The sequence below is a fragment of the Daldinia caldariorum genome (assembly GCF_022478825.1).
Source record: "Daldinia caldariorum strain CBS 122874 unplaced genomic scaffold F4812scaffold_1, whole genome shotgun sequence".
In the NCBI taxonomy this organism is placed as follows: Eukaryota; Fungi; Ascomycota; class Sordariomycetes; order Xylariales; family Hypoxylaceae; genus Daldinia; species Daldinia caldariorum.
In genome coordinates this window covers 187,834-212,690 of record NW_025953037.1, presented here as the reverse complement: position 1 = coordinate 212,690, position 24,857 = coordinate 187,834, and the positions used below count along the sequence as shown (strand labels likewise).

General features: G+C 48.8%; 12 protein-coding genes across 12 annotated transcripts; 6 read left to right on the top strand and 6 right to left on the bottom strand.

Annotated features, from left to right (window-relative positions):
• Nucleotides 1-5: 5 nt before the first annotated feature.
• F4812DRAFT_2294 (alpha/beta-hydrolase) lies at nt 6-2,227 on the bottom strand. Its single transcript, XM_047930514.1, has 3 exons — nt 2,055-2,227; nt 415-1,815; nt 6-304 (listed from the first exon to the last, which is right to left on the bottom strand). Exons 2-3 carry the CDS (start codon nt 1,561-1,563, stop codon nt 140-142), a joined length of 1,314 nt encoding a protein of 437 aa, XP_047794514.1. The 5' UTR covers nt 1,564-1,815; nt 2,055-2,227; the 3' UTR covers nt 6-139.
• Nucleotides 1,602-2,149, bottom strand: F4812DRAFT_454010 (uncharacterized protein; the record flags this gene model as incomplete). The annotated part of the gene is made up of 2 exons (XM_047936568.1): nt 1,602-1,815; nt 2,055-2,149. 2 exons carry the CDS (start codon nt 2,147-2,149, stop codon nt 1,602-1,604), a joined length of 309 nt encoding a protein of 102 aa, XP_047794515.1.
• An 875-nt stretch (nt 2,228-3,102) lies between the features above and the next one.
• On the bottom strand, nt 3,103-3,772 carry F4812DRAFT_448871 (acetyltransferase; the record flags this gene model as incomplete). Its single annotated transcript, XM_047935905.1, has 2 exons — nt 3,103-3,343; nt 3,492-3,772. 2 exons carry the CDS (start codon nt 3,770-3,772, stop codon nt 3,103-3,105), a joined length of 522 nt encoding a protein of 173 aa, XP_047794513.1.
• A 1,665-nt stretch (nt 3,773-5,437) lies between these two features.
• Nucleotides 5,438-9,370, top strand: F4812DRAFT_2269 (uncharacterized protein). The gene has a single exon (XM_047930492.1). It carries the CDS (start codon nt 5,720-5,722, stop codon nt 9,182-9,184), a length of 3,465 nt encoding a protein of 1,154 aa, XP_047794512.1. The 5' UTR covers nt 5,438-5,719; the 3' UTR covers nt 9,185-9,370.
• A 179-nt stretch (nt 9,371-9,549) lies between these two features.
• F4812DRAFT_407768 (glycoside hydrolase family 43 protein) lies at nt 9,550-11,231 on the top strand. The gene has a single exon (XM_047932322.1). It carries the CDS (start codon nt 9,928-9,930, stop codon nt 10,960-10,962), a length of 1,035 nt encoding a protein of 344 aa, XP_047794511.1. The 5' UTR covers nt 9,550-9,927; the 3' UTR covers nt 10,963-11,231.
• A 501-nt stretch (nt 11,232-11,732) lies between these two features.
• On the top strand, nt 11,733-13,493 carry F4812DRAFT_464353 (general substrate transporter; the record flags this gene model as incomplete). The annotated part of the gene is made up of 5 exons (XM_047938336.1): nt 11,733-12,026; nt 12,095-12,416; nt 12,472-12,698; nt 12,771-13,137; nt 13,426-13,493. Exons 1-5 carry the CDS (start codon nt 11,796-11,798, stop codon nt 13,491-13,493), a joined length of 1,215 nt encoding a protein of 404 aa, XP_047794510.1. The 5' UTR covers nt 11,733-11,795.
• A 466-nt stretch (nt 13,494-13,959) lies between these two features.
• F4812DRAFT_2241 (uncharacterized protein) lies at nt 13,960-15,583 on the top strand. Its single transcript, XM_047930468.1, has 3 exons — nt 13,960-14,226; nt 14,294-15,388; nt 15,441-15,583. The coding sequence occupies exon 2, from the start codon at nt 14,695-14,697 to the stop codon at nt 15,208-15,210; it is 516 nt and encodes a 171-aa protein (XP_047794509.1). The 5' UTR covers nt 13,960-14,226; nt 14,294-14,694; the 3' UTR covers nt 15,211-15,388; nt 15,441-15,583.
• Nucleotides 15,584-16,356: 773 nt separating this feature from the next.
• F4812DRAFT_464350 (glycoside hydrolase family 1 protein) lies at nt 16,357-18,540 on the top strand. Its single transcript, XM_047938335.1, has 3 exons — nt 16,357-17,379; nt 17,439-18,042; nt 18,102-18,540. Exons 1-3 carry the CDS (start codon nt 16,538-16,540, stop codon nt 18,471-18,473), a joined length of 1,818 nt encoding a protein of 605 aa, XP_047794508.1. The 5' UTR covers nt 16,357-16,537; the 3' UTR covers nt 18,474-18,540.
• Nucleotides 18,412-20,235, bottom strand: F4812DRAFT_2228 (ketoreductase). Its single transcript, XM_047930457.1, has 5 exons — nt 19,921-20,235; nt 19,754-19,805; nt 19,560-19,692; nt 19,206-19,496; nt 18,412-19,143 (listed from the first exon to the last, which is right to left on the bottom strand). Exons 1-5 carry the CDS (start codon nt 19,964-19,966, stop codon nt 18,607-18,609), a joined length of 1,059 nt encoding a protein of 352 aa, XP_047794507.1. The 5' UTR covers nt 19,967-20,235; the 3' UTR covers nt 18,412-18,606.
• Nucleotides 20,236-20,398: 163 nt separating this feature from the next.
• F4812DRAFT_2221 (FAD/NAD(P)-binding domain-containing protein) lies at nt 20,399-22,094 on the top strand. Its single transcript, XM_047930450.1, has 2 exons — nt 20,399-20,983; nt 21,053-22,094. The coding sequence occupies exons 1-2, from the start codon at nt 20,506-20,508 to the stop codon at nt 21,919-21,921; spliced, it is 1,347 nt and encodes a 448-aa protein (XP_047794506.1). The 5' UTR covers nt 20,399-20,505; the 3' UTR covers nt 21,922-22,094.
• F4812DRAFT_2214 (uncharacterized protein) lies at nt 22,094-23,468 on the bottom strand. The gene has a single exon (XM_047930442.1). It carries the CDS (start codon nt 23,050-23,052, stop codon nt 22,267-22,269), a length of 786 nt encoding a protein of 261 aa, XP_047794505.1. The 5' UTR covers nt 23,053-23,468; the 3' UTR covers nt 22,094-22,266.
• Nucleotides 23,159-24,847, bottom strand: F4812DRAFT_2141 (NAD(P)-binding protein). The gene is made up of 4 exons (XM_047930372.1): nt 24,347-24,847; nt 23,743-24,288; nt 23,486-23,601; nt 23,159-23,379 (listed from the first exon to the last, which is right to left on the bottom strand). The coding sequence occupies exons 1-4, from the start codon at nt 24,381-24,383 to the stop codon at nt 23,266-23,268; spliced, it is 813 nt and encodes a 270-aa protein (XP_047794504.1). The 5' UTR covers nt 24,384-24,847; the 3' UTR covers nt 23,159-23,265.
• Nucleotides 24,848-24,857: the final 10 nt, after the last annotated feature.

Below are 24,857 nucleotides of genomic sequence, written 5' to 3'. Positions count from 1 at the left end.
CGTAAAGCATATTTTATTCTTACAGTACCCATCCTCTTCCAGAAATCTCGAATACCTTCACATCACCCTGTAAACGCCCAAATGCAATTCCAACCACCTGATGCCATCCCGTAAACCCAATACAACATCGATATAACAATCACTTCGCAGAAGCCATGACTTGTTCCATCCAGGGATATACCGACGCATTTGCCATAGGATATCCCATGTGCAACGCACCGGTGAAGAAACGCGCCTCCTTGGGCGACCCGTACTCGAACAACAGCATCGAATCCTCAATCGGCATGAGCCCGTCATGCGTTCCCTATGGTAAGCGTCAGCGTCAGTATCGAGTAGAGACAGTTGATAAACCAAAATAAGGCAATCCAAAAAAGAAAAAAAAAAGAAAAAAAAGAAAAAAGGGGATACACATACGTTAACAAGAAGTAACCTCGTACTCGGCATCCGCAAGACCCCCGTCTCCAACAGCGAAAACTTCCTCTGCGAACCCTCGACATACGCCTCCACGTCGTCGCCGTACCCGTACTTCATAGCCAGCGCGGGCGCGAGCGCGAACGGGTACTCGTGGCCGTCGGCGCGGGCGAGCCACTCGCGGGCGAAGAAATGGTGCGTGCCGGCGCCGTGCGCGACGACCCCCAGCAGCTCCTCGCGGTGCGTGTGCGCCGCCCGCACCGCGTAGTACCCGCCGCTGCTCAGCCCCCAGCACAGCACGCGCCGCGTGTCGAACCGCCCGTCCGATTGCATCCACGCCAACAGGCTGTCCAGCAGCCGGTCGGGCGAGCGCGCGTCCGCCGGATCCGCCGGACAGTCGGCTGTGCCTGGGATCTCGAGCACGACGGCCGCCCAGCCGCGCGCGAGGAACTCTTCGCAGCGCGCCGTGTTGTCCGGGCGGTAGCCGTCCAGGCCCGTGAAGAGGATGACGGCCGGGTGTTTCGCGTCGCCGTTGGGTAATACCTGAGAAGGGGGTGATGGTGATGATGATGATGATGATGGTGGTGGTACTCGGACATAGGCCGGGATACGGTCGCGATCGCGTCCCTGGGCGAAGCTATGCGGGATCAGGACTTCGGCTAGAGGGGACGGCGACCACAAAGATCCTGCTTTGGAGTAGATGGCCTTCTGAAGTTCCCACGCGCTCCACTTGGCAGGGTTGTTGGGGACCGGGAAGCCTGTGATATACGGAAAGCGGGCGATACGTAGGACACACGCGGCGCGCAGATACAGACGCGAGGCCTCGTCCTTGGCGCCCTCGGCTCCGCGAGCAGCGATCGCGTCGCCGCTTCTCTCGAGGGCCTTCGCGGTGGGTATGAAGCTCTGCGTGTAGTCGTCCGAGGTGCCGTCGTTGACGTTCCGGGCGATCAGGTCTAGAAATATCGGTTCGAAATCCTCGAAGGCGCCGTCGTGGAAAGGGTACACCGACCTCCAGCACGGTTCCCGCCACTTGGTCTCCCACAGCGCGCGCATGCTGGCGTGGTGCGGCATGCGACGCTCGAAGGCCTCCGTACCCATGAGCCACTGCTGCGGCGCGGGCCGGGAGCTGGCGATAGCACCGTCCGGCGCCATGGTGCAGGGGAAGGGGGGGCGGGGGGCGCGGAGTGGGCTTAGTAGTTAGAGCTGAAGCTAGCCGACCGCGAGGACGACGTCTCGTCGACCAGCGTGAAGCTGCTAGTGTCTTGGGAATCCTCTTCCTCCTCGAAGTCTACCGGGACGTACTCGGTCTGTTTCCGCGAACCGAGCCGCGAAAGGTGGATGCGGCCGTTGCGCTTCCGAACTACGACACGGCGGCTAGTGTACCAATTCTTTTTCTCACGAATCCTGTAGTACGTTTTATAATTAGTTATGTTTCTCAAGGGCGACAAGATTAGTGTAAGTCTGCGGCACATGTGGTAGTGTAGCTTGAAGGATGCTGAAACATTCCACAGGACTTCCAATTTTGGAATGTCCTAGTTTCTATACATAGTACACAGCGAAAAAAGGCCTAGAGTCACTTGGTAGCCTTTCTCAAGTGAAAAAGAGGCTTTGGAAGTTCGACAAGAGGTTTGGTCAAAACGTACTCTCGTTGAAGCAGGGCTATGTTGGTTCTGATCAGAGCGTTGCGAAGGTCATGATCAACAATCACGTTCGCGCTGTTTGTGTTTAAGTAGGACATTGCGTTAGGTATTTATGCAAGATGGGAAATAGAGAGGGGGCCGATGGGGATATCCGAGAGTCCGGTCTCGCGCAGATGCTATGTAGAATGGATAATGTGAGATTCCTAACAGGTAGACCTAGGGAGGGTATGGGTAAAGTATATGGAAGAACTGTAAGTAGGCAACGGATGTAAAGGATAGAATCGAAATATATACCGTTGACGTTAAGGATCAAATCTTGTCCTTCTAGGAGGACGAGTTGAGGTGAGATGGGCCATAGCTTTATATAGTCGTCAGACTCACAAGCCAGAGGGATATATGCCGAAAGCAAAGCAAAGCATCTGAACGAATCTGGAAGTTGGATGTTCACGTGTTACGACTGCGGAGCAACAGGAATATATCCGTATAGGTTCTAGGTAGGTATGTATTTGTATTCGACCGTTCCTACGCTCCGTTGTATCTGAGTAAGCCCCTGTCAACTTGTGTGAGCGCATCGCAGTAAGATGCCAAGAATGATTTGGATTGGATGGGGAACTGGGGGGAGTCAACTTGCGTCTCGGCGATGCTCAGAGGTAACTTGCAAGTGGTTATCATAAGTAACGTCCGGCACAGCTCTCCCTCCTAGAACACCCACCAACCCGAATGAGAAGGAGAGCCATATTTTGGGGGCTTAGTCGGACGAGAATTGACAAGAGCCATTCCTGCACTAAGCTTCGTCAGTCCATGACGAAACCCTCAAAGTCTCCAGTTGGCTTAGGTACTTTCTGTCTCTTCTCTCTCGTCTCTTCTCATATGGATGTCTCGTTTCACATGTCTTTAAATTTAGACTCTATAACTCTATCGTACAAACAACCTTTCCGAAATGCAGGATGTTGTTTGTCTGTCAGTATCCGAACTCTCTATAACCTTGCTCTCTCTAGTATATATATGCCACCCCTTCCTTTCCAATTCTATGATTCGCGGCCTCTTCTTACTAGGCCTTACTCTTATCGTTGTTATAGTAATGGGCCATTTCTAATCCGGCCCTTCGGAATCCGCATTTTACGTAGAACCCTTCGTTTGCTTCGCTGCAGTCGAGGATGGTCTTATAACAGCCGACCTTCTCGGCGATGAAGTCGAGGGCTTGGATTAAACGAAGGCCAAGCTTTTTGCCTTGTTGATCCTTGGCTACGGCGATATCCTCGATATGGCCGACTAAGCCAAGGCTATGAATGCTATTAAATGGGAATGGATCGTATCAGCCACTACTCTTCATCTCTTCATCTCTTCATTACCTAAGGGAAACTAGGTAGACCCCCTTGAGCTATCCGCTGGCCAAATCGTGCAATCCCCCGATTGGCGGCAGGGTATGGAACTTCTTACAATTTTCTTTCTACAAGTAGAGCTCCGGTCCCTACGATTTTCCCCCTCGAAGTATCCTCAATAACAAGGACGTAGTACGTGTCTTGCGACGACATCCATTGGTATCTCTCGGCAAACTGCTCCTGGCTAATTTCACCAACCGTGGTTAGAACGCGTAGGCAGTCGAGGAAACCCGCATCGTAGTCGGACAATCGCAGGGAACGAGCTGTGTAGCCTTCTGGGAGGGCAGCAGAAACGGCGGGGGAGATCAAGTCGGACGAGAAGAGACCTTGTTCAGCCATTGTCAATTTAGGTACCTAGGTATGTATGAATGGTGGTAAGGTTGTATTCCGTGTATCGTTTCGAGCTGGTGGAGAGGGAGAGAGATAGAAGAGAACGAACGTATGGGCAGGGAGCAGAGGCGAAACGAACGCACGACGCTGAGGAAGAAGTAATTGATAATAAGTTGGCTAAGGAAAAAGGTAAGGAAGGAATGGGCTTCTATTCTCTCTGAAATTAATTGACGTCGGGATGCTAATAAGATTAAAAAAAAAAAATAGACCGTCGACAATGAAAAATACGAAGAAATCGGAATTTGGGCTGAGCTTGGAAATTCCCCTAAAGGAGGTGAGGGTATGATGTATCGTATTGTACAATGCAAGTATACCTGATATTGTACATGCCCCAAGCTCCCAAGCTAAGGAGAGAAGGGGACTCGTCGCTGTACAAGGTACAGTACAGTACCTGCAGGTACCTAAAGTTTTATTGCGCTTGACTTTTGGCCTGGACTTTTCGTATGTGCGTCCCCTAATTTTCAGTGCTTAGCCTTAATTGATTGGTTCAAACCCCCCAGTAATAGCTCTAAAGATACCCGTTACTGGTTAGCGGTTGGGACTTACTGCATAGCCTGCATAAAAGCTGAACAGCCGGGACTCACGAAAAGCTCGAGAGCACTAATAATAGAAGTCTCGGGTGCTAGCCTCAACTCAGCACAGGAAATGGGGTACGGCTGTACGGGCAGTAACGGGTATACATAAAGCTTGCAAACTTAATCTGGCATAATGAATCGGTCTTCTACTTTTACTACATTCTTTCGGTACCTATCATATATCTCTTATTAAGATTGATCCTCCTCATTCCGCCAACTTTACCTAGTCCGTGGGATATACATCATAACGAAGCCGTGGCCACGTCTTATTAAAACTGAATCGCGATTTCGTACTTTTTTTTTATTCAACATATTCTGGACTACTTTCTATTCAAACTATTCGCGGTTGAATGACACGAAATTACATTACATGGTTCGATTAATGCGACCTTATAAATGACATGGACAAGCCTCGATCCCCAGGTTCCTGTATCTTTTTTTCTTCTTTCGGCTACTAACGTTTAGTACCTATTATGTCTTTTATTCCTACTTAACCTTAGATAAGGTAAAATGAAAGATATCGAGAGTTGATCAGGTTATTGGGGAAGTTAGATAACGAAAGGCGCCTAGGACATAAACAACGTTTTCATGTGTTTCAAGTTAACTCTCCTCTCGTCTATCTCGTCTATATCTCCAACTCTTATCAACATAGTCCACGCAAGGCTGCTGTGCTGGCTGTGTCAGAAAATCCGAAAATCGTTGGGAACGAACAAGTTTAAGCCCATTCAGCCTAACTCGATTGGTTTTAGTCTATAAAGGATTAGCTCACTGACGACAACGCAAGCGTCCACTCCGGCCGCTGTGGCCAATAGCATCTAGGTCCGACCTTAGGTACTTTAGAACCGTTACATCAACTTACATGGCTCAGGTAAGGTACCATTCCGAATAAGTTTCAACGTTGCTAAAGCCTGAACGAGTTCTAATACTGTCACATGTAAGTTTACACTAACAACTCAACACTACTAACGTCAACACTTTTTTTTCCCATTATATTAGTTCCTTATTCGCTTCAGATTTAATTAAAGTCCATAACTACCTAGATTTAAGGTAAATCTTTCATATACAATTCTACAATAATTCCAAAACTTCATTTTTAATCGGCCGTTTGAATTATTTCGTCTCGAGCTCTGGCAGACATGTAATCAACATAATCAAATCATGGTTATGTCTACGATAGATATAAATATTGACCACCCTCATTATCATCATATTCATGTTCTTCATTACCCCAACACGATCTGCAGCTTCGTCGCAATAGGGGCGATATATACTCCTTGCTTATTTTAGAATACTATTGTTTTTTTCTTCTTCTGGAGTCAATATGACGCCGAACACGGAAACGGATCGTAATGAAGACGAGAGCCACTCTGCCGAAGCTCCTATACCCTTTTCGACGGAGGAGCTATTACCCCCTTCCGCGGGGAGAACTCTCCTGCCTAGCCCAATAGCGAACGCTGTTAGCCTCGCCGCACGATCGACTTCCTTTGCTCTTCGCATAGGTACATTTATCGGTGGTTATGGGTTGGGCGCTGCCAAGTTTACCACACTTTCTAGCCTGGAACTGGGCCGCGGTATTTTGGAAGGGATATTAAGTAGAGCCGGAAGAGATGTCATAGCAAGAGCCCAGTCCGAGTTGGGTAAATCAGATGCCGAGTCTATCCTAGAAAGGAGTCTCGAAACTTTGCACCAGACAATGTCCCAGATCGTCTTCTGGACGGCGACTGGCTTCCACGTTACTGGCACCACCGTGTCAACCGCTTCCCAAATCTCCCAGTTGTTCCTGTCCGTCCTCGACCAATTTTTTGGTTCAACCGATTCTTCTAGAGCTATTGCGAGCATCATTACCTTGATCCGTCGGGAATTCCAAAATCCCGCTACAGGCGCGCAGGGAGAAAAAGTCGGAGTAATTGACCTTGTTCTTGGTTTGTGCGGCCTTGCCTATTTACAGAATCGGTGCAAAAAGATGATACAAGGTGAATCACGTCGGCTTTATCAAGAAGAAGTCGTTTGGGATGTTGTTCTTCTCGATGATGGAGAGCGAGTTGATATTGACGGCGAAGACGTATATATCAGTAGACATGATGGAGGACCCCTTTTAGACCGCCACGGACAAATGGTCGAAGCAGTTACGCAGGATGGTCTGAATTGGAATGGTGACGGCGATGACGAGATGCCTGAGGCTGAGCTTCAACAACAAATTCTAAGATCGCTCCCTAAAGACGCTCAAGTATCTATCACTACCTCTACAACCACGACGAAAACGATCACTGTTGATATCAGCGGCACCCCGCTCATACCAGTCTTGTCGCTACCTGGGGTAGACGTCGTTAAAAGAGAAATCAATAGTTCGGAAGATATTTCGCCAGAAAATGGAGAGGCAGGGCCTAGTTACAGGGTTGTATATAGGATAAGCCGTAATAATATGAAAAATATGGCTATTGATAGCGATACCGACGAGGATACTCAGTCCAGGGTTGAACTGGTTGGCGACGGCGAATTACGGTCACCAGATACTCACCGACCCGACCAGCCTCCTCCCGTCCCACCAAAGGCTGCACGTCCAACTTTCGCTTCATCGGCCAAGGGAAAGGGCAGTGTCAAAGGCGACCACTTATGCTATCAAGACAGGTACTCTAACAATCTTACTGGGTCGAGGTTCGGTCCTCCCAAGGATCGCACATCTTCGCTTGCCTCTCATAAGCAAGGCTCCGAACATGCTGCGAACCAAAAACGTACAAGGAAACCGTTAGATGATTCCCGTCAGAGCTCTCAGGCCACCCTTACCGTTCCGGCTTCTCTAGGAAGCGTTAAATATTCGACTAAAAAGCTTGAATCGCCGCCGACTTTGAAAGGGAATGAAAAGAGAAGTGGCATTCGTGATGTCCTTAGGAAGGGGTCTGTTTTATTGAACCGCGACTCAAGCTCGGAAAACCTTCAAACACATAATGCCAAATCAAAAGCGCTAATGAAACCGCCTTGGGGTAGCAACAAGCCTTTGCAAAGCAAATTGCCGATATCACAGAAAAGAGATTTTTCGGAGAGGAATCCGAATCTGATACCTCACAACGAGCCTCCCCAATCGCCGCGCCGAGGGAGCCCGAATCATTTCACCTCGAGAGATCTAGGCGATGGTGGAAGTTCTATTATACATGGATCACCGTTGCGGGCAAAATATGCGTCTTTACAAGGCAAGAGACGTAACTCGGTAGTCTCCCAAACCGATACCTTCTCGGTCCACTCGTTCGAAAGTCGCCCGTCATCTCCTTTATTGCAAAGAAATGAGGCCAGGATTCATAACAGCATATCATACTCCGAGACTGGACATGATACGGGTGTCCAGTACCCTCGCTCGCCGTCAAGGGGCCATAAAAGGATAACGTCGGAACATCGCGATTTTTACAGTCCAAGTATCTACACCTTACAGACTCGAGATTCACAAATGTCATTAGTCCCGTCTTCGTTTCGGCAAAGGAGTGCATATAGCGGTTCGGAGGCCGTCGATTCTCTGCGACGTACTGGGACGGTTGACGGAATATTCCCCAAATTCCATCTTCTTAGAAATATTACCCGGTATAGTCGATACGCCTCAGCTGCGTACGGATCAAACTTTTTGAAATTTATGGGCATTACCAAGGAGTTGCCCATCCTGAAGGCGTTAGATGAAACACACCGGGATGTTCGTTCATTCGCCCATCATACTGAACTACCACCAGACAGCATCCTCCTATCCTCATTCATCGATCATCAAGGCGGCTCCGACTCTACCGGGTCTACGGATACCGGAGTGCCCCTAGTGCATACAATTGCAATTGACGAAGAGTCAAAAGCTGTTGTGTTATCCTGCCGCGGTACATTGGGATTCGAAGACGTTTTAGCCGACATGATGTGTGAGTACGACGACCTGTTCTGGCGTGGAAAACCGTATAAGGTCCATAAGGGTATCCACGCATCTGCACGACGGCTTTTGTATGGGGGAGATGGAAGAGTACTTGCAACCCTTAAAGAAGCTCTTGAGGAGTTTTCGGACTACGGTCTTGTCCTGTGTGGGCATTCTCTCGGCGGCGCTGTAACTGCGCTACTGGGAGCTATGCTTGCTGAGCCTGCTTCTACCGGAACTGCGTTTGTCACTTCAGCTGAACCCCATCAGAGACTACTTGCGAGTGGACAATCCCATCAAACCAACCCTCACATATGCTTACCGCCCGGCAGGCCCATTCACGTGTATGCATATGGCCCGCCTTCTACTATGTCACCTTCATTACAAAAAGCGACAAGGGGATTGATAACCAGTACTGTACACGGAAATGACCTTGTTCCATACTTGTCGCTGGGTGTTCTACACGACTTCCAAGCCGTGGCATTAGCATTCAAGACTGATAATAATGACGCGAAGGCAGAAGTGCGACGGCGAATTTGGGAGGGGCTGCAGTCGGGTCTAGCTAACAAATGGTATAATAACGGTTCGAAACGATCGCACGAAGAAGAGGATCAATGGGCATATGCGGCGCTGAAGACTTTACGCACGAGTATGATGAGTTCTAAATTACTACCTCCTGGGGAGGTCTTTTCGGTTGAGAGTACTCCAGCCCTTAGGAGAGACGCATTCCTCCAAGCTGGTACGGACCAGGTCGGACGACCTGCAACTCGAATCGTGTTTAAGTATATTAGAGACGTCGAGGCCCGGTTCAGAGAGATTAGATTTGGCTCTGGAATGTTGTTAGATCATAGTCCTGGGCGGTATGAAGACGCTCTTCGTCGGCTTACATTAGGTGTAATAAACGCATAAAACGTCATGGTTAGAGCGAGCATTCACGATACCTGCTAGACAGACCATCAAGACAGCGTCAAATTGAATATTCCGGTCTTATGTGCAAACGAAGTATTACGAGTCAAGATATACATAAAATTGTTCAGATATAAGTACCTAACTTACCTGGTACCTAATGCAACGTTCATACGAAGAATATTAAAATTATTGTGAAGTATATGCTAACCCGAGTTAGGTAGTTACCTATGATTAGAATTTCGGTGCTCAATTATAATCACATGAATAGCGTATGCGACTTACAGAGAGGGATGTCGTATACGGCAAGTGGGACGAAACTAAAGCAGGCGAAACGGGCGGTTAAATAGGGATAAATTGGAAGAATACCGGCATCCACTCCGCCGGGATGACAGGAAAGCTATCGTCACGACAGTTAACAGTCCCTACACGCAACTAAACTAAGGTAGGAAAACAAGATAAGTATAAGTTCATCCGTATTCTAGATCATATCCATGAACTCGTAAATCGTTAAACCAAGTAATAGTCAAAGGACAACCCCCTCAACACCGAAGTCTCTCCACTTTATCTTCTTCCTCCGGGTATAAGAACCCTGCAGAGTATCATGAACTCGGCTGGTTAAATATTAAAGGCAGTTTACTCTCACATGGTAGATATACATACTTGCTTGCCGACCTGGTATTTGATTTGAGTAGAACACGAGGAAGGATTTCAACATCCAAAATATACCTCCATACCTGTTCAAGATGTCGCCTCCCCTAGTAACCCATCTTTACACCGCGGATCCCTCTGCCCACGTCTTTGATGGGAAACTATACATTTACCCATCTCATGACCGCGAGACTGACATCCAATTCAACGACAATGGCGACCAATATGACATGGCCGATTACCATGTTTTCTCACTCGACTCACTCGACGCCTACGCGTCATCCCCTTCTTCTGCCTCCGCAGAACCGCCTAAAGTAACGGATCACGGCGTCGTGCTACGTACGGAAGACGTACCGTGGGTTAGCAAACAGTTATGGGCGCCCGACGCGGCCTGTCGCAAGGGCAAATACTATCTATACTTCCCGGCGCGCGACAAGAATTCCGTATTCCGCATCGGCGTCGCGGCGGGCGATACCCCTGTCGGCCCATTCGTCGCGGAGCCAGAACCTATCCCGGGCAGTTTCAGCATCGACCCGGCGTCTTTCGTGGACGACGACGCCGACGAGTCGGCGTACCTGTACTTCGGCGGCCTCTGGGGCGGGCAGCTGCAATGCTACCAGAAGGGCAACGCGCCCGAGCACTTCGACGCGGCATGGCTCGGGCCCAAGGAGCCCTCGGGGCCGGGCGCCAAAGCGCTGTGCCCCAAGGTGGCGAAGCTCGCGGACGACATGCGGTCGTTCGAGGGCGCCGTGCGGGACCTCGTGATCCTCGCGCCGGAGACGGGCGAGCCGGTCGACGCGGACGACCACGACAGGCGCTTCTTCGAGGCCGCGTGGATGCACAAGCGCGCGGGCGTGTACTACTTCAGCTACTCGACGGGGGACACGCACTACCTGGCGTACGCGACGGGGCCGAGCCCGCTGGGGCCGTTCACGTACGCGGGGCGCCTGCTCGAGCCGGTGCTCGGGTGGACGACGCACCACTCGGTCGTCGAGTTCCAGGGCCGCTGGTGGCTGTTCTACCACGACTGCGAGCTGAGCCAGGGCGTGAACCACTTGAGGTCCGTGAAGGTGAAGGAGATTTTCTACGATGAGGACGGGAGGATAGTGTCGGAAAAGCCTGGGGTGTGAGTTCTAGGAGGTTTAGGTTGGGAGGTGTTGTACATATTTCTTGTACCATGATATTGGGAGCCACGGTATTGTACCTTAGGAGGTAGGCAGTGAGTTAGTTGTATGATAATATTCGGTGTCTACCTGGGCTAGTTCTAGAACCTCAATATGAGGTCAGTACCTCATATACTTATGTCTTATTAAATGGTTCGCCAATATCTTTAAGCAGCATAAGTAAGCACCACACCCCTCCAACGCCAACAAATATTGTAATATGGATGCTTTCACGCTGAGCTCAACTGCCGAAGACTCACTTGCTATCCCGTGTGAAGAGAACATCTACCTAGCCTAACCTCCTGGCACCTACCTGCTGTTTGTACTCAACATAATCTCCATCTTATCCCTCCATGACATATCAATATACAGATGAGGTGGCAGCTCCCCCCCTTCCCCCCTCAAAATGACGGAGACCATCTACCGACATTGGAGAACATGCTTACCTCCTATCTCCAAGACGTTCCAAGTATTTATTAGATTATGATGAGGGGCAAGTTCCCCTGCGAACTATGCATTAATACCTACGAATCGCGTTGGCTGGTTGACTTGATTATAATAGATGCTATGGATGCGACGTAGGCACACGACTCTTCGGCGGGGGATCAGGATGGAGTTTGAATGGTAAACGTATAGGTATAAGTATAGGAAAAGAAGGTAGAATTACCTAGGTACCTCGTATCTACCTCTTTTAAGGGACACTACTTTATCTCTTAAGAGAACTACTAATCAGACAGCCTGTATCTCTTTACCTGAAATTAGAACCCCTACTTATTTCCTTTCTTACCATACGCGACGCCATGGGCATCAGCAGCCAGCGCAACAATGGCACCAGGGAGAACTGGAGATGTGCTCTCATCTGCCTGGGCATGGCCTTCGCGGCCGCCCAGTACGGCTTCTACGTGTCTGCCGTCGGAATATTCCAGGCCATGCCCGGCTTCTTGATGACCTTTGGATACCGCGATCCAGCTCTGAGAGGTTTCTGGGGCATCTCCACGACCGACCAGCAGCTGATCGCATCGTTTCTCAACGTGGGGACTATATATAATCGGGGTTTTTCTTCATCGCCCCGTTCGGTCGCTACTTTGGCCGGAGGCAGGGGATATGGATGGGCGCCGTGGTAGCTTTCGCCGCGTGTGCTGCTCAGATAGCAGCGACCTCGGCTGCCGTATTGTGTGTGGGGAGGGCGTTGATGGGAGCTTCGAACGCGTTCTTCATCACCTTCTCGAACGCGTACATCGTAGAATGCGCGCCCCCACGGCTACGCGCGGTCTGCTCCGCCATGTTCTCCGCCACGATCAACATCGGAACTATCCTCGGGGCTGTCGTCGACGAAAGGACATCTCACATCATGGGGAAACTTTCTTACCAGATACCCCTCGCGTGTCTGTTCATATTCCCCGCCCTGCTGAGCGTTTTTCGTATTCTTTATCCCCGAATCTCCTCGCTGGCTGGTGCTTCATGACCGTCGTGGAGAGGCTGAGAGGTCTCTCATTTACCTCCGCGGCAACTCTCTCGAACCGGAGTTCCTCCAAGAGGAGTTCGTAGAGATCATCCGAGGGGTGGAGGAAGAGAAGTCGAATGCTACCGGATCTCGCACGGTCGATATATTCCAGGGCGCCAACCTACGTCGTACGATGTTGTGCGTAGCCGTCGCGGTTTCACGCGCTTCATCGGGTGTGTGGGTATTTTTGTCTTACGGTGTAAGTCCCCCCCCTATTTTCCGATACGCTTTGCTATGGGTACCTGTTTGTGCCGTCTAACGTTGCCCAAAGACCTACTTCTACCAACAAGCCGGGATCTATGACATCTTTAGAGTCAGCGTCTACTCCATGGTGGTTCAGCTTGTCGGCGTTACAACCGGCTTGTACTGCGCATACAGAGTCTGGGGCCGTCGTACCATGCTTCTCATAGGGACCGGCTCGGCGGTGATTGCTATGGTCGGGCCAGCCATCGCAGCTACGATAGCTCCTGGCACAGCGGAGGCGGCAAAGACATTCCTCGCCTTGAACTTCTTCTATGTTATTACATACAGCGGTTTCGCAGGCTCCATGACGTGGCCTGTATCGGCTGAGGTTGTAAACTCAAGATTGCGGGTGGTCACATTGTCCTTCGCCACCGGCGTAGATTATGTATTTGCTTGTAAGTGTTTTGCCCCGTGGCGTAGCACAGTATGGCATTAGATAGCATTCCGGATTCCGTTGAGCGACGAGGAAATCAAGTGCGCGTGCAACATTCGTACCTAAACTAGGCCGATGGAACATCCAGGGCTAATCTCTTTTTGCTCGCCTTATTTCATTAATCCCACCGCCTTGAATTGGGGGGCCAAATACTGTTGGGTCTGGGCGGCTTCTAATGCCCTCACGTTCGGTGAGAGTCCTAGGACATCTACGGTGCAAGCTATTATCTTGCTAACAGGTATCTATTCAGTATTCTTCTGGCTATTCTTGCCGGATATGAAAGGTAGGTCTCTAGAAGAGATTGACGAATTATTTTGAGAAGCGAGTGCCAACTCGTGACTTTCCCACCTTCGAATGCCAGTCTTCCTCCCAGGCTCACGATATTGCCTTGCATAATATAGAAGAGGCGAAAGTAGCGGCCGTGCAAGTTGACAGAGTTAACTAAAGTCGCGATATAATAAGCTCCTTTTATACCAATTAAAATTGTTTGAGGCTATCTACCGGGTTTTCTTTTGAGTCTGAATCATGTAACTCCTATCCTCCATGCTTTGACCGCCTCCACAGGTTAGATATTTATTTCATATATTCTATCCCAGGTATATATACCAGTATAAGATAGGTATACACGGAAATTTCTACACCGAACAAGCCGTCTACATATCTCGGTACATAGTGTTCTTGAATCAGGGCTTCCAATAAAAATATTTGGTGGAAATAGCTGACGGATATAACCGCGGTATCTCAACCTTTGCCGGCTGCAGTGATCCCTTGGGGAAGTAGGGAGCATGGTTATTGGCCGAAACTCCTTGAAGGATGCCACTACATATAATATTAGGTATGTAGCTGCCTAGAAAGCGGGAGGGAAACGTGCATATGCAAGTAATGCAGCTTTTCGGTGTGTAGTCCTAATTTCAGGCGAGCTCTCTGCATGTCCTCATGGCCATTCCATGTGATAGGGTTAATTTGTATTATACCAGGAACTGAACCCCAAATGTAACCCACCCATCACCAGGACAAATGGGGTCTTCCAAGATCGGGCATCGTGTTATCTGTAAGTTACCTGCCTCAGATACTTATTCTACATATCTTACAAGGTACCTGGCAACTCACATCTGCAGGTGATTCGCATTAGCGGCAGTCATATGTCGCACCCGCAAGAAGGGTGGACTGCCCGTATCCGTCTAGATGCCGAGCTTGTTGGCAGCCCAACCGCATGTAGGTTGGCACCTATCAATATAAGGCAGCAGAATCGCCATACGAGTTTGAACCAATGTCAGATGACGATGCCATCTGAACCCTCTGCACACGAATCGGTGTGGGATGTTCTAACGTGTCGTATACGGACAGGCTGCCATACGCGGGGGCTGTCCCCTGTATGACGGGTCGTCGATAAAATACCTGACGATCGCCCCCCTTGGGTTTCAGTCCCAAAATAATGTTTCTCTAGGGCTGCGTCGCTACCTATTTCCGGATTCCGATTCGCGATATCAGGTTGGGGGCCTTCTTTTATGCCGCCGAGATGTCCGTGAACTCTACAGCATTAGTAATTACCACAGCCCCAGAGTATACGAGCGTCGTCGGGAGACAAGTCACATTGACGCAGACTATCACGTACCCGGATGCGACATCTACCGCCGTTGTAACGCTCGACCGAGGTGCCCCACCGACCGAGTCGCCGGCTCCGAGTTGGAATGCAGGCGCTGCTTCGTCCGATGGTCTCAGTCAACAGCAAATTGGCATCATCGTAGGGTGCTGTATCGGAGCCGCTGTCATCGGTATAGTCTTATGGTGCTGTTGCACAAATAGATGCGGTTGTAGGCCTTACAGCGTCTATGACGACGGCGACCAACACGTAGTCTACCTTTCGGACGATATGGAAGAGGTTGCTTGGCCAGAAAGAAGCTACTGGCCGCCATTCCCTCGATCAATACCTCCACCTGTCGTCCCGACCTACGTTGCGACGGATACGAGTCCCGAGTGGATGGCATACGAAGCATCGAATAATAGAGATCATCCGAGTTATTACCGAGGCTAAAAAGCGGTGATTTATCGAAGGTTTATTTGATATTGTCAAACACAACCAGTTAAGCCCCGGGTTTTCGGAGTAAAGGGCCTGCTTATTTGTGTTCCGGTTCAGCCAGGGTTGCTTCTATACGGGGAAACTATTCCCTTATGAATTTCTTTGATATGACTCTTTGGTGAGCACATTTTCGGTAAATACAGCCACCGGTTTCGGATTTTAAATTACCAGCTAACTCCATGCAGATGCCGGTGTGCATACTACACGCTGTTGATTTTACGGAATCTGCGATTTGTTCTTTTGGCGGAGGACGATGATACCCCTTTTTAAAGCTTTAGTTTGGTCTTGTTCGGTTAGTGTTAACGAAAGAGCCTGCTAGTGAGGTCGGATATGGCCGAATTAACTGCAGGATCTCGTCAGGGGTAATATTTCAAGGCGGCACTTCTACTGTTTGAGGTTTGTTATCTTCTACCCTCTGGGATATAGCTATTGAAAGGCCTGGTCAGGGTTATACTTTGCCGCGGCTAGCTTGATCCTAACAGTTGAGAACATCTTACGACTTGTCTACGTAGTTCATATAAACCTACCTGAGTCGATCCATCACCCTATCCTCTACCCCAGCAGCGAAGTCTCTCGTAGTTTGAAAACCTTTCAGCTTGGGATTAGCCCAGGCTGCTTGATGGTTGTCATAACTGCACACTAGGAAAGTATGATGTTATCGGTATTGTTCTCAACGCCCATCACATTTCCACCAGCGGCGGCGGGTGAGTGGTCCCGGAATAATAGTAGGGACAGGTTGAAAGATACACTGAGTGATAAATTAGCCATCTTGGGCAAATCACTTCAAATCTTCTGCGGGCGCTTGGTGCAACTCCGCAGCCTTGTTCATGATGCGTTTGTCGTGCTGGAAACAGAGCGTAACCCATGCGTCACTTTATATCTATACGGCGATGCCAGCCCTCTATATCTTATAGGGTAATTTTGCATCTTTTTCGTATTTATGCTCGTATCCGGACAACGTCAGGGTTGCATTCGTACTCCAAACTGGCCATCCACATCTGCAATGTTACAAATGTTACATTGACTACAGAGCTGAGATCCCGATAAAAACATCATTCATGGCATTTCGGGATAGAACAACCAATTCCAAGATGGAAAGAAATTTTTTCTGTGCAACTATAGTTTATGGACTTGGCAGATCTCGAATACCCCGCGCGGATCAGGAGAATCCAAGAGGTTATATAAAGGGGTAATTGACCTGTAAAGCATCTCCAGCTCTATCATGGAATACCAAGTCATATATATTGGATGTATCGTATTTCAATCATAAAGTACATCAATCATGCGGCAACTCAGTCAAGCATCTTTCCTAGTCTTACTCAGTGGGACTGGAACTGGAACTATCTTCAATGTGTTTGCGACTCCAACCAAAACATCACTTGACGCTGTATTCACTACAGCTTTTACATGGCCTACATATCCCGATTTACAGTACGCCACAGCTCTGCCAAGGCCGTCAGAAACAGTGATATACGCGAGACCTTACTCAGAACTTGAATCACTCGCTGGACCTCAGAAGACAACAGCTTGGGCGAGCATAGCTAGCCCAGTTGACTCAGATGACGAATTTGGCAATGTCGCTTGGTCATCTCTATGGGCCTCTTTCACCGTTGACTCTCCTCCTTTTACGACAACGGTTACGCCAACGCCAATCCCGAGCTCTCAGCTCGTAAAACCGACGCCCCTACCCTTCTCCATTGGAAAGGGCGAGACCGATGATCTCAAGTTTCCAAGGGACTTCGAATGGGGCTTTGCTGGCGCCGCGATGCAAGTTGAAGGGGCGCTCAAAACTCAGGGGAGAGGCCCGTCGATCACGGAAGTCATAATCGGCCGTAGCCCACCAGGAATTGTTGGTGCTGGCCCGCCAGACATATCCGTGTTGAACTACTTTCTATACAAGGAAGACATTGCAAGGCTGGCAGCACTAGGAGTCAAGTCGTATAGCTTTAGTATCGCCTGGCCAAGGATTCTCCCGTTTGGATATCCTGGTTCGCCAGTCAATCAAGAAGCCATCGACCACTACGATGACCTTATTAATACGATTCTGGAGTACGACATGGAGCCTATTGTCACTCTACATCACTTCGATACACCGTTACATTACTTGGATAACTCTTCTTGGCAGTTAGTCGCAGCGTTCTATGTTAACCTAAGTCTTATATCGATGCTAACTTGACTTTCAGGGGATACGCGCACCCCGAGTTTGTCGATGGATTTGTTAACTATGCCAAGATTGTGTTGACACACTATGCTGATCGGGTTGGTACTTGGATAACATTCAACGAGCCAAATTTGGACGCCGCCCTACTTGGGAATTGGAATGCGAGTTACCATGTTGTGATGGCTCATGCCAGGACAGTCCACTTCTATCGAGACGAGATTAAAGGGGGTGGGAAATGGGGCATTAAGCTAGCTTTAAGTTCTGGCTTCCCCCTTCCGCTGGATCCCAAGAGTTCTGATGATATTGCTCTTACCGAGAGGCAGCTCGACTTTTTAATTGGATATATGGCGAATCCAATATACTTGGGAGCACAAACTCCTTCTAGCGTCATCGAAACGTTGAAGTCAGAAGCGCCTAGTTATACCGAAGAGGAATTACAATATGTGAATGGCACAGCAGACTTCTTCGGCGTGGATATATATACCGCGAATTACGTGACTTCCCTAGCTGAGGGAACAGAGGCGTGTATTGGAAATAGCTCTCATCCCAGCTTTCCTACCTGTACGAATATCACGGCGGTGCGAGAAAACTGGCGCATAGGGGCTGAGAGCAACGCGTCTCCCTCGGTATTAATCAGAGATCTCCTCATCCTAATGTCAGAAAATTCACTAACATTCGTTTTCAGACATGGTATCAGCACGCTCGTACTATATTCAAGTATCTACATACCAAATATCCTACCGCGGGGGGCATCATTATCGCTGAATTCGGATGGTCCACCTTTCACGAAGCCGATATGAACCAAGACCAAGCGCGAACAGAATTCACGTCGACACTTGCCTTTCTATCCGTTTTAAATGAGATCCTCAAGGCGATATATGAGGACGGAGTGAAGTTTAAAGGCGCGCTCGGATGGGCTTATGTTGATAATTGGGAATGGGGCCAGTATAATGATCACTTTGGCGTCCAAACGTTCAACAACGTAACACTAGAGCGTAGCTACAAACGCTCTATATTTGATTTCGTCGACTTTATCACAGGACATAGCGAGTCTTGACTCAGAGAAGGGCTAAGTTAAATTCTCAGCATAAGTGTTGTCTGTCTTACGTCCTAGGTTCTACTTTGGGGAAATGAGAACTCAATGTCAGACTTCTTAGATCCTAATCTACGTCTCTTAGGTACTTATGCTACTAAATTGCCTTCTTCAAGTTTCCTATATCCGGCCTTAGATCTAGTATTGACTCCACAGTATCCTTGACGCTTTTCTCAAGCGACGTATATTCCAACCCCAAAACTTTCACCGACTTGCTGTTGTTGAAAGTGTAGACACCGTCGGAGAAATCGTCCGGTGCGTTCTCGGGCGGAAGAAGTCCTTCGAACTTCGGGTACCACTTGCGGATCGAATCCACGATCCGCTTGTTCGAAAAGTGCCCACCTACAATGTAGAAGCGATTCCCACCGGCCTCTGGCACAGTTATGGCCCTGAGGTGCGCACGGGCTACATCACGGACATCGACGAAGGTGAAGACCGGCGCCGTAGAAGGCATGTCTTCCTTCATTTTCCCCTGTAGCATATCCCGAATACGATGGTTAGACGCGTTCATGCCTTCCAAGCTTGGGAGGTTGCGTTGCACGGGACCGAACGTGTAAGTGCAATTGATAACAACGAGGTCAAAGTTCGGCTTCTCTGTCTCGATAAAGGCCCATGCAGCCTTTTCCGAAAGTGTCTAAAGGCACCTTAAGTTAGTGAGTGAACTCCAACAACGTAGACGACTTTGTATGGCTTTACCTTACTGACTACGTAAGCCTTGTTAGGATCCTTGACATCCTCCAAAGTCCAAGGGGCCCAACAAGTCTCATCATACACCTTGGCATGGTTGAGAGGGTTGATTATTGCTGCGCTAGAGGATGTAATCGCTACGCGCTTAACAGTGGGCGCATACGTTAGGACTGACTTGAGAATTCCCGTTGTCCCCTTAATCGCTGGGTCTAAGAAATCCTCGACCGGATCTTGGACATTAAGATGATAAGGGGATGCGGTATGGACAACATAGTCAAAGGTTATTTCTTGAGTAAATGCCTGCAGCCAGCCAACAGTTAGATATTTCTTCCTTGGTTTGATGTGGTTTACTTCAAGACGTACGGTATCAAATGCGTTCTCCTCGGCAACATCTCGTACGACGACATAAGACAGGTTACTACGCCGGGCAGGAGTAGCCGATTCTACTATTATGCGCCCCTTTTCATTGGATCTTGCCGTTGCAACAACCTTGAACCTGCATAAAGAGTTAGGTAAAGTGTAAAGGTTGTTTCGGTAGTTATAAATATAAGTAATACCCGTCATCCAAAAGCGAGTCGATGATATGGGATGCGATAAACCCGCTCCCTCCTGTGCTCAGTTGATTTGTCAGATCATTTACCTCCTCCTATACGCATATAGGTATCTAGGTAGAGAAGGATGAAGAAGAGACCGCTTAAGGCCGGGTTACTTGTGGTTCACTTGCCTGTCACCAGGACAACCCCTTTAGCGGCACCATTAGAATAGTTCATCCTTTCAGATAAGGTAAGGTACCTCTATACGTATTATCGTGTAAAAGAGAGTTTCGAATACCGATTAGGCACTGAAGATGCCTTTTCTATAATTGACCGGTTACTCATGCAATAACATAAATAATCCAGACGGAGATTTGATTACGCGTATTGATGAGGGGGATGCCGGCCTTCCGCCATGACGCTCGGTGTTCCGGCGCATCTACCCCAACTGAGACCGTAAGAGGTCAATGTAATGCCGACGCCATTGCTATTATGTCTCTCCATAGCGGTCTGGCTGCCAATCCAAGACATCTCGCCCTCATAGAAGGCTATGATAGGTAGGTCTATACTGTATATTCCTCTTACACGATGATCGTCAACATGGTGTGGCAGCTTTGAATGTGCAAGGCCAAATCCATCTTTCCTGGGCGTATACGAACACAGGTAGTTTCCCTTCATTCTTGCTATTTTCTTTTTGACCCTGGATGCGGTAATTATTTGTACAGCGCACTTCAGATTCTTACATCGAACTTCGAAGAAAATCAGCCAATATCGCCATGTCAACATCGAGAGACACAAGGCGCATCCGCGTAGCTATAATTGGAGGCGGCATTACTGGAATTATATTAGCACTGGGCCTACAGAAGCGCGGCGTTGACTACATACTGTATGAGCGAGCTTCGGCCTTTACAGAAATTGGAGCTGGCATCGGTTTCAGTCCCAACGCAGAGCGTGCTTTAGCCGTCGTGGACCCCGAAGTATACCGCATCTATAAGCAAGTCGCACCAACAACTGACGGCGAAGAATTCTTCCAATGGATTGACGGTTATAAAACGAACGAGTTCGCAGCCAGGCTATCAATTGGCGTCGACTCCTTTCAGGGAGGTCGGCGTTCCGACTTCTTAGAGGCTTGGTCTACCTTGATCGATAAAAATAGGGTCAAGTTCGGGAAGTCGATAGTTTCAGTCAACCAGGACGATGATGGAGAAGTGTCACTGAACTTCATGGATGGAACAACCGAGAAAGCTGATATCGGTAGGTGGTTACCTACCTACCCACTAAGAGACACTGCAGTGAGAGAGGCTAACAACAATACGTACATAGTCATTGGCTGTGATGGCATCCGTTCCCGCGTTCGTCAACTCATCCTAGGGGAAGGAAACCTTGCATCATATCCATCTTATTCGAATAAGTATTGTTTCCGGGCCCTGGTTCCTATGGACAAGGTCCGCGAGGCATTAGGAGAGGAGAGGTCAACCGGTAGCGGGGACACATTGAATAGGCTCATGTATATCGGACCAGGAGCACACGTTATTAATTATCCAGTCGGGAAGAAACAAGTGATGAACATATTGCTCGTCATGAGCGATCCGAACCCTTGGCGTACGAGCGACGGGAAACAAACGGCTCCAGGAAGTAAGGCAGACGCCACTCGCGCATTTGCGGACTGGCATCCCTTCGTGAGGGCAATAGTTGACCTGCTGCCTGATGAATTGCAAAAATGGGGTATTTTCGACATGTTCGAGCATCCGGCACCGCATTACAATCTTGGCAGCATGGCCGTTGCGGGAGACGCTGCTCACGCCGCCGGCCCTCACCTTGGTTCGGGTGCAGGCTTCGGAATAGAAGATGCCCTAGTCCTAGCGAGCTTGCTTGAAGCCGTCAACAAGGCGCTCGAGAGCCGAACCGACAAGACAAAAGTAGAACTATGTCATGCTGCTCTGGCCGCATACAATAACGTCAGATACGATCGAACTCAATGGTTAGTTCGCGCTACTCGTGAGGCTTGCGCCTTGTTTCATTGGGAAGATCCGGAAATCGGCGGCGACGTTGACAGATTCCTACCGGAAATTAGCAAACGGTTCCATCAGATATGGGATAACGATATTTTAGAGATGGTTAGAGGCGCACTGGTGGTTCTTGACCAGGTGTTAGATGAGAAGTCAAGGGGGAACACATTGTTACCAAACTGATGTAAATACCAGGTACCTAAACCTTAGAGACCATACTACGCTTCCACCTGTCATATCAATCTGAAAAAAATGTTCAATGATTTCTCTCCATTTCTGTATATGCAGGGTATCTCAAGATGTAGTTTTAAATAATATAAGAATGCCAACTTGATACGCCGTATGCTGTGTAATATTCTTCTTGTCTATAAACTCTTTTCTTATTATGGCGTCCTCTTTATATACCCGATACTATGTTGATGCTCATACCAGGTAGGTAGTCTCGATTATGCATCCGAGGTATAAGTGACGAGACGTAAATGCGACCGAGTTTATGAACGGGATTACAATGTTTGGAGAATATCGTCGTTAGGATATCACTGCAGGGCATGGGGGCGTCGGATTATATCGCACACAAGTAGTAGTCGTTGTAAGGGCAATCTCCTCGTCCATCTTTATCCAAGATTCCCATCCGAGACGTGACGGCCGACTAACCGTTTCTTCGTTAGTATAATGAGGTTCACTTCTCTGGCCGGATCTGTTCCGTCGAGCAACTCGCAAAGAGCCGTAAATAGTTGGCGCGTTTGCAACGAAACACGAGACGAACATTTGAACCGACGCCCATAGACTGCGCGTAGTTTGCGAAGAGTCCTCGTTGAATACTAGGACTAGCCTTACGATGGTGATAATCATACATAAAGTACCAAGCACAAATAGTGAGTAGAGGGAAATGTACTCCGATAAGCTCCGTCTCTTCAAACAAATCAAGGGGTATGCAATGAAGAGGAGTAGCAAATCGATGAGAATGTTGGAGATTCTTTGGATAAGTATTTGAATGTAAGCTCGCACGCAGTGTCCTGGGTCGGGGTTCGTTTGCCAGTATAAGCTAATTGGACGACATTCGAGGAAGGTTGCGAATATGACAGCAACGGAAGTTAGGATCATTGCGACCCAAGCTGTCCTGGTGAGGCGGTCTGCCCAATCTATTCCGGATGTTATCCTGGAATAGAACAAGAGCAGAAGGCACATTTGAAGCCAAAGAGCTACTGTGAGTAAAACTCTTGCTACAAGGACAAGAACGCTGCCGGTTTTCAAATGACTTGTGTCGTGATGGTCAGAGAAGTGCGCGTCATCCAATAATACATCGTTGGTCATTCCGTATTTCAAATAAAAGTCGTTGACAATGGCTCTCCCAATGATCACCAGTATCGACGCTACGACGAAGAAGAAACTCAGGTCGATAGGGTTGCGCCGCCATATAGATACAGGTACTCGACCAACTTAGAATTGTCTTTGAGTGAAAGACATCAAGGTACCTCCTATGGTAGTAGCACATGGCCGCACGATATCTAGAATGTGTTAGGTAGTTTACCAAGGCTGAATACCGCTTGACCTAACAACCTTCCCAGCATCTTCGTCCCGCTTCCCCTGCAGAACATCCCTGACGAACTGACCGCCCACGGAAGGATCAAGCGCACCCATCTATAAGACCCGTTAGCGATACCCAACACATCAGGTTCGGAGTCCAGCAGAATGAGATAGTTGCAAGGCTACCTAGGTACCTAATCTATCTTGTAAAGCGACTTACCTGCTTTAGCTTCTCCGGGCCGACGCCCGCGAGTCCCGTAGCAAGGAATCCGGGACTTATAGCCCAGACCTTGACACCGTCATTCTTCAGGATACGGTGCCATTCGCGCATCAACACTAGAGCATCATAAAGTCAGTATATTTATTTTCAACTTGAAGACGAAGATCTCGTTAATTCATAAATTCCCGAGCCCCTCTTATATTATTGATTGGCATCTAATCCAGACACAGAAAAGAAAATAATTCGATGGTGCTTACTATTCAGGCCCGTTTTCGAGGAACGATACGCAGTCGCCGATATCACAGCTTTCGGCTTCGGCCATCCTGCAGGCGGGCTAGCATTGAGGCGTATGAGATTCACATGCTCCGTCTCGGAGAGTGTGCTGGTGCCGCTGGTGATGAACAGGACACGAGGATCGGACGACTTGAGCAGCAGAGGGACCGCGAGCGAAGTAAGCACATGAGTGCCGGACACGTTGAGGTCCCAGGTGGCGTTGAAGCCTTGACGAAGAGTCATTTTGCCTTCCTGTATCAGATTGTCGAAGCTAGCACCGGCGTTGTTAACCAATGCATCTAGCCGTCCATATTGAGAACTAATAGTCTCGACGGCCTTCTCGAGGGATGCATCGGAATCCAGGTCGGCTTGCACGACGCTGAGTGAGGAGGCGGACTGCGGGTATTCCTTGCGCAGAGTTGCGATAGCATCCTCACCCTTGGATACGGTCCGCGCACCGATGATGATTTCGTAAGGAATCTCGGATTGGTACAAGGCTTTTGCGATCTCGAAACCGAGACCGGTGTTACCTAACAAGGCTGGTCAACATAGGAGGTATCTATCGATGATTTGGGAATATCATCTTACCCCCCGTTATCAGAACAATCTTCTTGTCCGAGGCCATCGTTAAGAGCTGCAGATACCTAGTCTTTGGGATTATGGAATACGTAACAGCTGAGATGTCTTAGTAGAGATCTGGGAACTTTACTACTTCATGTGTAGAAGCCGCAGTCACTTATATATCCAGATACTGTGGACATTGTGCGAAGCACAAGAGGCACCTATTTCGACCCTCCACAGCACTCATTCATGCTACGCTTTATCTCCGAAGAGCGAATCGCGACCTAAATCTTTGGTTTAGCCTAGGGGGAGCTTTGGATCGTCACTTGGGCCATTTTATGGTTCTTTTAGTAGTTCGGTCGCTTGGCGCATGGCTCATAATCGAATAAGATAGGAGGTACCTAACCTAGGTACCCAAGGTAAGGTTACCTTCGTATGTTAGCAGTCTTTGTTAATTATAGAAAATTCCGTATGCATGGAGCGTATAGCTTCATCTTTGACGTCCTCGCTGCTTCGCGCTAGAATTCGTAAACTCCGA